Source organism: Conger conger, chromosome 9, assembly GCF_963514075.1.
Source record: "Conger conger chromosome 9, fConCon1.1, whole genome shotgun sequence".
NCBI classification, from domain to species: Eukaryota; Metazoa; Chordata; class Actinopteri; order Anguilliformes; family Congridae; genus Conger; species Conger conger.
In genome coordinates, this window is record NC_083768.1 from 47,882,515 (window position 1) to 47,895,714 (window position 13,200).

The window sequence follows — 13,200 nt, forward strand, 5'->3', positions numbered from 1 at the left end:
AGTCAACATGCACCCCTGGGAACTGTTTCACGGAACACGCTTTTACGATTCTAACCCCTGCAATTAATTTGCTCTGGGTACACTTTAATGAAAGCATATGAAACGGCAGGGAGCTGTGTGCCGTGTTTGGATGCTTGCTTGGACCCGGAGCCTTACCCGGAGTCTGTTGCCTCGCTCCCAGGAAAGAAAGGAAACAACAACCCTCAAAGGAACAAACAAGGCTTTACCTCACTGTTCCACATGGGGACCGTGATGACTGGAACTCAAAGGCACGGATACATTAACCACAACAGTGCACAACAGAGCGATTATGTCAATGGTAAACTAGCTGCCATGGGTTTGTCTGACGTGTCAAGTTTTACTTCGCTGTGTGTGCAGATGCCAGTTCCAGCTCATTCTTTTCCATGGATAAGTTTGGACTCATTATGACACTTAGTCTGTCTTTGCTCAAAGCTGGGACATTTTGCCAAAAAGTAGAATTTTTTTTTTAATGAAATTTGAGTAAGGTAAAGTGGCAGTCTACGATTTCCTGTTTTGGTGGATTTAGCGGCCACCCATGGTGACTGGAGGTCATAACAGGTGTATTTTACACTTCAATTCCCATACCCCCATACTCCCATTCCTTGTGACATACAGCCTTCTCACACGTTTTCCTTCTGATTGTCACAGTCACTTTACTATTTGTACTTTCATATATTGCTGTAAAGTTACTGCAGACAAAGACAACTGTTCTCAAACTCCTCTTGTGTTTATGCTGCTGAAACTGCTTTACTGCCGCAAGTAGGTATCATGCAAACTACGCATTTCTGCTCTCACAACAATAATGTCTTCCATAGTTTCTTCCATACCATGGTTTCCCTGTGCACATTTCCATACAGGGTGGGAGTAACGGGCCCCCCCATTAACATAAAAATGTTAATATATAGAAACTAAATAAAATAATGCAATGGTCATTACAGGAAAAATTCAAGTGGTAATATGTCTCTAATGCGGTATTTTTTTATATGAAAAAAATTATGTATCGCCATTGGGAGGACAAGAAATGTTCATAAATGTTCTCATCAACCAATCCCAAGTGACGAATAATATGCAGAAACTTTCTTCATCCTGTTAGGCCAGGTCTTTGCATACGCTATCTCCTATCACTCTCATTTCCTCTTGCCCCTCTTCACTTATCAGCAGGCTCTGGGCCTATGACAGACCCCCTTCCACTCCAGAGGGTCTAAGAGGCTCTTTGCTAGGCATGGCTGTGCTGACTTGTCTCTAGACATCACAGGCAGACAGGGCAGGATGTAAGATAAGTATGTTTTGCAGATCAGATTTTCTAATTCTGTCAGTTCCTATAAATGTACTTCTTTAATATTATTTCAGTCAACTGGAAATGTCTCACATTGGTGAACACAACATTTTCATTGTGCCTGTTTCCTCAAATTTATAAGCACTGTCAGATCTTGAAAAAAGCATGACACTGGACACTGGTTCTCTGCACATGTGATATACTGTAGGGTAATCTGCTCATTTACTGGTGCATTGTCAAATAAATTATTTTTCCATTGAAATGTCTCTCAAAAAATGTATATCTCTATAAACTGCAGTACAAAATGGTTGAGGCATACTGCTGGTGACACGGAAGTATAAACAGTAGAAAAGGAGAGGTAAACAAACTGAATTACATTTAAAATAAGTATATTAATTACAAAATAGGAATTAAATTCCCATCCTTTTTCAGGGTACTCCATTCCAGTAACTGACAGATTTACAACACATCTACAGCCTTTCAAATCGATCTCCACAGCTTTTATTATGGAGATTAAACAGAATCTAGGCTCAGAGGTCACACTGTTTTAAATTGAGGGGGTAAAGGACTGCCTTTTCTAGCAGGATGTCACTGGGCCATAGCATTAGCCCAGTGTCTCCTTTGCAATTGTGTGAGAACAACATTCTGATAACCCTCAATCCACTGCACAGTACAAGTTGGCGGTGCTGCGTCCAATTCACCAGGGCCAGTCCAGTGCCACAAAAATCACTCCAGGGACCTATTTCACAAAAATATCTCAACTTATTCGAGCAAAATACAAGACTGCGAGGTCAACAAATCCTAAACATGGCAAACACAGATATCAGGTATCACAACGCTGGTTATAAACTCTCTTTGCCAACCCTGGAACTAAGTCCAAAGCTATCTGTGCATTCACATAACAATGAGCCAATCGCACAGAATCAGGGAGAGATCTAGGGTTTACTGCAGTTTAACATACGTATAGCAGTATTATTATTTTTTGGCTGGGTCAGTTTGGTTGGTTTGTAATGGTATCGCATCTTGAGGGACGGAAGGAGGTTTAAGAATGGATCGTTTCACTTTGTTAGATCCTTTAGCCTATGTGTGAGATTTTTTGAGTGAGATTGTCACAAGAAATTAACATTGCCTCGTCTCGAACTGACAAACTCTCAAAATTACCTAATTGAGGGAATCTCTGCAAAATTCGTAGAACCCCCCTCTTTCTGGTTAGTCTCCAAGAAATTATTTGTGGAAGGGTACAATGTTTGAACAACTCCCAAGATGCTCAGATGTGAACTGATTCACTGTACCACTGAACTGGTTTTGTGCAGCTAAAGGGCATGTACACTGCCTTACATACAAGGGAAGCACTTCTGCAATTTTCATGGAGGGTAGTTTGGGTGCAAAGAAAGGCACAATGTTCAAAAGGGTTGGTGGATTAATTGAGGTACCATGAGTTTTCATCTGCCATTCATTTAAAGCCGTCTGTGTTTGCCACATGGCAGATTGCTAATATTGGATATTAACATTTCTGAGGAAAAAGACCTGCTCATGCATGAGTCTGTTAAACTTGTCCAAATAAATACAATATGTACAATATAATACAATATAATGTTATGTCCTTCAGTCAACCATGCCATTTTGTCTGCTTATCAGGCTATAGACGAAAAACCTCTTTTGCTGATTTATTTTGGTTCGTTTGACATGCAGTTCACCTTCACACCATCTAAAGTCCCGTAACGTGCCCTCATTTATGTCTGTCACATTTGGCAACGTTATGCAAAACACAACACGCCACAAAAGATAATCAGGCCATCTGAGGGCTGTATCGGAACATTCCACTTCTTAAACCTTTCCATTACAGTATTTAGGATACCGCATCAGAAACACCTTTAATGGATAGCCCTTAAGATGGCTAAGAAACTAGCTTTGGCCATCAAGCAAACGCTTTCAGCAACATCAAAATTGTAAAAAGAGCAAAAGCCACAGCTTGGTTTAATTTATTTTGCCGTTATTATTTTTACCTGGATCCCGTGAGAGTGATGGGTCTGTCTCCCTTCCCCGCTCCTGTGAAAACTAAAAAAAAAAAGCCGGTGCAATCCAGACTTTCGATATCTTCCTGTGTCCAGCTTGTCTATCTTCTCAGGGGTGTGTCACGGACTGTGACAGCACAATTACTATGACCACACCTCAGTTTAACACTAATCTGCCCACATTTTTACAGCACTGGCGCTAGACAGGAAAATGAAACTGCATTTTCTGAAATTAGCAAAGACCTAATGAACTATTAACTAGCATAACATCACATTACAGGTATGGCACTTGGCAGACACTCTTATCGAGAGCGACATATAACAACGTGCAAAGTGCATACCCATAACCTATTTGGTTCTCAGAAAAGCAAGATGGTGAGAATACATTGTGTGAGATACGCTGTCTTGTGGCTTCTGCGTTAGCTCCAGACTAAAGGTCAGTAAAAAAAAAAAGCAGAACAGGGTCCAACAACAGCCATTTGCACAATTCATGCCCAGTCTTTATCAAAAACACATCTCAAGCCTCTCAGTTCTCCTACTGCCTCAGGCTTTTTCTGCTTGTTTATCATCACTGTCCACTGTCAATAAGTATTGCACCACAGGCATGTCTAGCATTGTGACTGCCCTGCAGGAGAACAAAGACACCAGCAACGTCATTGAAACGCAAATTCTACACATTGCAGAACAAAGATGCTTTTGCAAGAAAGTGTGAAGTGTATGTTGCTGAACTTCTGCAAGGACAACAATTAACACCAGGAAAGCCAGGCCAGTTTTTCACAGCAGAAACAATGCTTCCATTGCTGCAAGTGGCTAACAATGGAATATGGAATAACTTTGAATGTGTGATTTAAGTAAGGGACAATGACCTCTGGGCCATGCGTTACGCATTACATTACATTACATTAATGGCATTTATGCAGACGTTCTCATACAGAGTGACATACAGTTGATTAGACTAAGCAGGAGACAATCCTCCCCTGGAGCAATGCAGGGTTCAGGGCCGTGCTCAAGGGCCCAATGGCTGTCTGGATCTTATCGTGGCGGGAGCGTGTCTATGTTCCCACAGCTCTATGTTCCCACAGCCCTATGTTCCCACAGCTCTATGTTCAGTTGACTTCACACTCAGCAGGCTGCTTGTATGGGACCTGAAGAAATCCAGTGTATGTTTGTGCAATTTAGACAGAGTTCACGTTCAATTATCTATAAGTTTTTAATGAACAAGCAAACAAGCGAAATAAGAAAAAAAAATACACTATTTATGCAGTTCACTTAAAACTGGAAAGGGCTCTACATCAGTACTTTTCAACCTTTTATGTGCCAGGAACAGGCATCTGCAAGTGCTGTCCTTTGAGGACTATTTTGACATCTAAATATATAAAGTGCAGTTTTCATGATCAATAATAAACATTTAATTTTGAAAAAAAATTAAATCTTAGAAATGTGGGAACATAGGGCTGTGGGAACATAGGGATGACCCCATCGTGGCTACACCGGGGACCGACCCACCGACCTTGCGGGTACCACTCATATACCTTAACCACTACACTACAGGCCACCCCATGCAGTTTGAATGCCTGTCGCAGAGTGAAATTTTCTACCTCAAATGCACAGCCCTGGGGTCATCCCACTTATACAATGGTTTACCAACAAAAAGCATACACTATTCTCATCTAAACATTTGTTTAAAACATTACTGTATTACGGTTGCTCAACTTACTGTGCTTACATTACTTACATTACAGTATTCCAGCAAGTATCCCAATAAAAACTTGACAAACGAGCTGGTTATGAAGCTACAACTGTTTTCTGACTAACGTTGAAGTTTATTTTGTAATCTGTTGAGCCATTTTTGCCGGGACTATACCCCAGCAAATGTTGTCTTGAACTACTTTTTATTGTTGTGTAAATGCATTGCTTGGTCATTTGAGTACCAAGCTAACATGTAGCCTATGCCTTCTAGCAAGCTAAAACTTGTTTGCACAGCTGTATTACAGTGTGAAGGTATGGGAAATGTATACTTCGGTGTGAGTTTATTATCCCAATGTAGGATATTTCTGGTATACCACCAAAGCAGGTTTACTTTATGCCCAAGGTACTTTGCTTCCCTTAGTGAAGCATGGAAGGCAGTAATTTGTAGAACTAGAAAACTAATTGCGATGGCATTAGCATACTAGCTAACTCAGTGACTTAGATATAGCTATATTTGATAAAAAAATACATTAAAGAAAAGCTGCCTGCGAAGTAGTACTCATAATCTGTAGTTGGCTGATCTGAATCTGCTGTCTTCCAGCAAGCTGCCTTCCAGGCAAAGGACAGTACCATGGGTGGTCACTGTGTGGAATAGCTTGCCAGGACATGTAGTGGAGGCAGGAATACTGGGGGTTTTCAAGACCAGGCATGATATGGTGCTATATACTATTTAGCAAACTAAGCAGTAGGTACACTTTAGTGGTGGGAAAAGGCAAGCATTACTGGGTTGAATGGCCACTTGCCATTATGTTATGTTATGTTATGTAGGTCTGATCACCTGACTCTGTGATACAAAACATTAGGTTTTGGGCTACTTACGGTAAGTTTATTGTCACTCACATTACCTAGCTGACATTAATGTTTTAGGTCAAAACGGACTCACAGCATGTTTGTTACCATGGATCGCTATCTAGCCAACTAATTCATTATATTCAAAACAGGACTGAAACTATGAAGCTAGCTAATGTTTCTCAAAGATAAGCTATGGGAAGAAACATGTCCATGTGAATTAAATAGGCTACAGAACATGTCTTTTACTTTGAAATGACAGGATGATTCAATTTTTTTTGACAGTTTGCAACACTAAATCCAGCTATGATCAGCTATTACAGTAATTCAAGGACAAGCCTGACAAGTTGGCAGTGTGTTCAACATCCCTTAAGATTGTGTTGCAAGTATGGTATTGTAACAGTTTGCTTGCTAACACAAAAAAGGAAAATCATTGTCCATGTTTGTTAAATGTTGATTCATATTAATTTAGAACTAATTTAGAAGCTTTTGACAGTGCTACTTCATGGAGCCTGGGTATTATGGAAAAATAACACACCCCTCCCAGCCATTCAGAATTGAGTATTCAACCATGCCGTTGTATACGTGTTTTTAACATCAATCCAATCCAATCAATCCAATATCTGCACTGATTCATACACAATGGTACGTTTTCTATTGCAAAAATTGAAATGTTTTAAAGGTACAATTGGTAATTTCGGATTTCTAACAGTCAAGAGAGGAATAGCAGCAACAAACACCCTCAAACCACAACACTGTTTATTCCTCCCCCTTCTCTGTGAACTTAAAAAAAAATAATGTACCCAGAACAATACCAACATTCAATAGCCATACCCAGTGCACCCATTGACTGCGCCCATGAACTGTGTGGCATTGATTACAGAAAATAGAGCCACAAGATTATTTTGACACTTTTACATGAAAGCTCAGCAATGACTCTGTGGTTTCAGCTTTTTGCCTGATAATAAAACCAGGAATTCCCTATACAACTACCAAAAAGTTATATCCAATAATTATTTTTCACTTTTGAATCATGTACATTTTTACGTCACTAACTGTGGATGTGGATGTAAATGTTACATTCATGTAGTGTTCAGTTACATGTCAGCATACATTTGTTTTTTTACTCAAGGAACAACCTTTATTATTTACATATATTCACATTTTACTATAAAGTGCACAGAATGCAATGATTCGGTAGATTAAGCCAATGGGATAAATGGCCTGATAATTAAGCCGTTACATTTCCACAGCGTTTCAAATACGAGTTCCATGGCTCCACCATTTCACCTGAAAATAAAGTCTTTTCCAATCACGCAAGCAAAATTTGTGATTCTTAGAAGGAAAGATACAGCTGCTTTACTTGAGAGGTGAGTTCGACAAAAGCCATGGCATAACATGCCATTTTTAACATCCTTTTTCAGATTCTGTGGGGAGATGCAGTCCAGATCTTATTCAAACATGCTACAACCGTGGACCACAGCATCGTTTCTTCGGTACTGGCCAGTTTAACTCACCCCAGTGTGCTTAGTCCTCTTCAATAGACAGACTGTTGAACTCATAGTTTGGCATTACATAAACAGATTTACTTTTCTTTTTGCGGTTGTTCTTTCCTTGCTTGGAGTCCTTCGATTCCATAAGAGACAGGTAGGAGGCCATGCTGTGGCGTACCCCAAAGCTTAACTGGGAGTTACCTTCAGTTCTGAGTTAGAAAGTGCAATGTGTCAAGATTTTGAAATAACCCACCGTGTAACTCAATTAAAAACTGAAACAAAACATGCCCACAAACACATACATGCATGCAGGCACCCACACACAAACACACACACACGCACATGCACGCACACACACAAGCACACACACATGCACATGCACACACACATCTACATCTTGCCAGTATGGGCCAGGACATACAATATATTATATTTACATACAGTATATTTATTATGAAGAATAGCATGAAGATATTTCTGAGGAAAAAGGACACAAAAGGAGCAATGTCATTGTGCGGGTGACAGCAGAAGTGATACCTTTCCACTTTGTCATGGTGGCGACGCATCACCACTGTGGGGTCATGGGAGGGAAAGTTCTCAGGATGGGCGGGTGAGGCCAGACAGGGGGTAGTGAGAACACAGCACAGGCCATCTGCAGAGTCTAAAGAAAAGACCGTTCTTTAGACATGCTATTGGCACCACCCCTACACACACACACACACACACACACACACACACCCTCTGTGTTCACACACACATAGACGCACACACACTCACACACGGTTGTGCATGCACTCTCGTGCACACACACACACACACACACACACACACACACACACTTGCATGCTCTTGCAATCACACAAGCACCTACACACACACACACACACACACACACACACACAACATCATTTGCAACATTGATGGTCACATGAGCCTCTCACTTCCTTTCTCTCTTTGTCTGGTTTGTGATCTCTATACTGTTTCTAGTCAAGAAAGCCAGAATTGCTGATATAACCTCACATATTTTCTACTTAGTCTGACTAATGTGTCAGAATTGCTCGGCACTTTTATGATGGGTCACAGACTGTCAGGCTTACATATGTCCTTTAATCTTGCAATGCATAACTTACCAGAATAGTGGTTAACAAGCTCCTCCAGGCATTGGAAGGTGAGACGGGGGGATATGTAATACCAGTTGTTTGGAAGGCGAAGGACACGATAATGCATCACTGCTGTGTGCCGGACAGACAGAGAGTATTCACCTGCAGGAGTAATTACGAGGTGTTAGAACTCGAAGCAAATTCGGCATATTAATCTTTAATAATCTTTTCTATTATACACAACTGACAACTAAGGTACATAAGAAAGTCAAATAATACATACATTGTTGTGTACTATCCATAATACCTGATTTCATGAGTTGCTTTAGTCATGATTCGTAATCCCCTATTTTATATATTTGTAAAATTTATCTCGAGCTTAAATCATAACTGCACACTCTCAACTTCAGCTTCCTCAAGTCTCTTCTTTAATTCTTTGCAAGTGCATGATCAACCAGTGAAATAGCTTCCTGGGCAGTCAGCTAGTTCTTTTATGGAGCCATGTTTGATGCCACACGTTCACTTCACACTTACCTCGGTTCTTTTGGCTTTCTCGTATCATGAAAGACCCGATTCTATTTCCTGGCAGATACAGCAGCTCCTCCGCCTTTTGTCGGGCCACCCCCTCAAACAGCCAGCTAATATTAAAAAGAAATGCATCTCCGAGAACTCAACACCTCACGAGAAGCTTTTAAATACTGTAGATACTAATTGGCCAAGAAAACAGAGAGCTGGATTTAACCTACCCGTGGTAGACTTTTGCAACATGGTTATTTGGAATGTAGTTTTCAGTTGCTCTCTGAATTGAACATACTTTCCACCACGGTCCTTCCCTGAGAATATAACCGAGGCAAAGCACAATTTAGCAACCTTCAATCAATTTGAAACCTTCTTCACAAACTGAAATTGTCTACTGGTTCTAATATGGATCATGGTCTGGTTCTGTACGGCTTTAGGTTAAAGATTAAACATTCGAGGATCCAGGTTGAAAACTCACATTTGGACATTGTGATGTCGACTGAAAAAAAAACTAGCCTGACCTAACTGCTTGGTTGAGCTTGCTAAAAATGGATGTATAAGCTACATGTAGTCACTTGCTCTTCGACAAAATGTGTGAAATGTTTTTTCTGTGTGTAATTTTCTGTGTGGTATGCAAAATAACCAGCCAGGCAGATGTATGTCAATGTTCATGTTAGCATTAAAATATGACTAAAGCGAGTGAATGGTTACAGTAATTGCTCTAGTGTTTTCTCCAAAGAACTACAGCAGGTGCTCTTTGGTGCCATAACACCTGCAAACACATGCCAGGTGATTTGGTGTGTGATATCTAGTATTTTTATGGTCATGGCAATTTCTCTCATAAGCTTCTCATCAAGCCACAAATAGGTTTTGTTTGGGTGTGCTTGTAGTGATGACAAAACATAGTTCAGCGTGGGCGCAGGAGTAGGATTAACTATTTCAATGTCCTGTAATGCAGGGTCTCTTTTATGGGCCAATTAGGAGTAAATAGGCTGAAACTTACTGAGCCAAAACTTTCAACCTCTCTCCTGCTCTGAAGATTGGCTCACTGATGTCCTTTGAAGGATAGTCAGCAAGCACAACCAAAATGGTACAATCTGATAATGGAGAGAAAGGTTAGTACGCTTTTAATTAAGCAGTTGAAATGGTCCATTATATGTATTATTTTAATGAAGTAGAAGCAAAACTACACCGCATCTTAACAAGCAGGTCATACAGGGTATTTCATAAATACATTAATTTAAGCTTAATAATGATATTTAATAGCTAACTTAGCAAGTATACTATTTCCAATAGCAAGTATAGGCAACTATACAACTATATTAATAAAACAATATAATTTTTTAAAATAAAACTATAGGTAGGCCAGGGCCCAAAAGAAAATATCAGGCACATGATCTTCAAGATATCCCTGTAGACATTTGGCCATTGGAACAGACAGGGGACTAATTATGTTAATCTCTGCAAAATATTAAACCTGCATTGTTATGGTGTGATGGAAGTAAACATGAACACAAAAGTAAAGACCTATTTTTCCATTACATACCAAGTTTTATTTACTTCACAAATGCACGTCTTGCTTACTAATCTTTAGACCACAGAACAAAAAAATACAATAACCTGGCATTTACAGTAAAGACAAACACAATGACTGACAAAGGAGAAGCGGCCATCAGAAAGCATAAGGGATAAGAGTGGCAAGGGGTAGCATGATTGAAGAGGCAATAGCCATTGCAAATATTAGTACTGAGAAGGTGGACCTCCAAAAATATTGTTCATATTATGCAGTTTGAGCATACAAAAAAGTTAACAGAGCATTTCAGAAATGCACAGGAATATTTTTGACAAATAACACTGCCTTTTGAACTATTGCAAAAGTAAATGGGGAACTATATACTACTGTAAAGAACCATTCCCAATACCCTGGGTTTTATTTAAGGTGTGTGGATGGACAAAAGACCCAGAACTGGTGCATTATGGGTGGCTTAACACATTGCATATTATGGATTGACTCCAGACTTGAAACAGAGGTTTAGTAATGGAGAACTGAAAAAGATGTGAAAACTCAATATTTTACAGTACCCTTAATTAGGGATTCAATATTATACACTTTAATTGATTGCAGGCCACTTGCAGCAAACAGTAAATATGCTTGTTAATACTGAAAAATAGTCAATTTTGTATCACATTGCTTTCTTTCTACCTAATTATTTTATTGGCAACTACTGCTTTCTTTCTACCTAATTATTTTAATGGCAAGTACTGGTCATGTATAGGTGTTCTCTGAAATGTTACTTATGTAACTTATTCTTTTATACACCTCATTTGAATTTTACTTTTGTAAAATTGATTGGAATAAATGACCATGTATTTGAAAATAACATGTTGAAACCAGGCCAATGCATTCTAATGAAGTAGGTTAATGAATTTGTGCTATAGTATGTCTAAGCAAACAATCCTTAGTGAAGTGACATTTTTATTTATATGTTTCTGAGCCTTTCAAGTCATTCACACAAGAATGTATTACAAATAAATTACTGATAGATACTTAATTTATTATTGCAATAGAATGCAGATCACTTCCCACTTCCCATCCAGTCATAATCTTTAACTGCTTTCAATTAGCTGGCTGTTCATCCAACAGTGCCCATTTTTAACCCAGAGGCTACAGTTAAAGAATGTTTTACTGTTCAGTACACACATTTAACTGGCCAAAGGTGTCTGGAACAAATCAGCCAACATAGATTAGAGACTCCAATTATGTAAAAACAAAGTAAATAAAAATACAATCACCTTCATGGTGCGACTGGTTGCTTCTCAGAGCAGGGTTGGAGCCAGTGTTTCCATTTCTGGTCGCAACTTCTATACTCTTCATTGCGTTCCCCATTGTATTTTAACAAGAGCTCTCGTCCCAACAGACAGCATTAGGGCCAGTCATTCTGTTCACTGTTTCATAAGTCCATACTGTTCAGATGAGCTCGAGACACTGGCCGTAGCTCACTGGTGCTTTGCAAGCCCCACTGTCATTGCTGCCATCTCAGCATGCATGTTTTGTCACTTCCTACTAACGGCTGAAGAGTTAGCTCAAGCAGGAGAGTACTGCAGAATGGGGAAGCTGTGGGGAGCTGTTGTCAACCACAATTTTCCACCCCTCCCCCCTTGCCCTTTATAAATTATCAAAAGAGAACATACTGTTAATAAATTCTATAATAAGTTATATTGCTGAGACCGAGCGTGTGACACTTGTCAGAATGATCATGATACGGGTTCTACAAATGTAAGTAATGAGAGATGAATGTTCTTCAATACTTGTACATACTGTGGTATATTATTAAAAGCTAAACCCTTAATGTTTTTCTTATTAACTAGTCTGCCTTCCTATCTTTAAATTGGTAATAGAAGATGAGCTTTCTGCAATATAAACGTATGTGTGCACAACACATTAAAATCGTCACTGTCACAGATCAGAGTGTGAAGATAGTCGATGTCACCAGTCATGCACTCAGAAGTTTCACTGTTAGTTAAGGGCTAATGAAAGACTCTTCAAAACCAATGTCTCTTGAGGAGCTACTCTACATTCTGGTCAAGGATGTTGACAAGACTAAATTCAAAGTAAAAACACTAAAATATTTTGCAGCATATAACTAAGGCCTTCATGGATATTCAGTAAGAGCAGCAAGGAGAAACTGCTTCCTATGCTGCTTCATCAGAATCAGAATCAGAATCACTTTATTCGCCAAGTAGATTACACATACAGAGAATTTGCTGTGGTTAGTGGGTGCAAGCAGACAACATAAAAAATAATACTAAAATAGAAACATAGATATAAAATTCATGTTGTATCTCTTCTACATCATGCAATCGTCAAAAAGATATTGCTATAAAAATACATAATTTTAACCCTTTCCACTTCGGCCCCCTAAAAGGTCATTTCCGGTTATTTTGTACTAGTCCTATAAAAGGGTCAATAGCTCAAAAACTATTTTCTGCACACACATGGTTGACAACTTAAATTAAAGAAGCCATTCCGAAACCTGAGACAACAAATTTATGTCAATCCAAGTACATACATACATTCATTAATTCATTATCCTAACCTGCTTATCCTAAACAGGGTCACAGGGGGGCTGGAGCCTATCCCAGCATACATTGGGCGAAAGGCAGGAATACTCCCTGGACAGGTCGCCAGTCCATCGCAGGGCACACACAGCATTCACTCACACATTCATACCTATGGG

The 13,200-nt window shown here is 39.4% G+C and overlaps 1 protein-coding gene across 1 annotated transcript; it reads right to left on the bottom strand.

Moving 5' to 3' along the window:
* Positions 1 to 6,592: 6,592 nt before the first annotated feature.
* On the bottom strand, positions 6,593 to 12,027 carry sla1a (Src like adaptor 1a). The gene is made up of 7 exons (XM_061255005.1): positions 11,756 to 12,027; positions 9,966 to 10,059; positions 9,190 to 9,276; positions 8,978 to 9,081; positions 8,474 to 8,605; positions 7,881 to 8,004; positions 6,593 to 7,552 (listed from the first exon to the last, which is right to left on the bottom strand). Exons 1-7 carry the CDS (start codon positions 11,847 to 11,849, stop codon positions 7,378 to 7,380), a joined length of 810 nt encoding a protein of 269 aa, XP_061110989.1. The 5' UTR covers positions 11,850 to 12,027; the 3' UTR covers positions 6,593 to 7,377.
* Between the last annotated feature and the right edge of the window lie 1,173 nt (positions 12,028 to 13,200).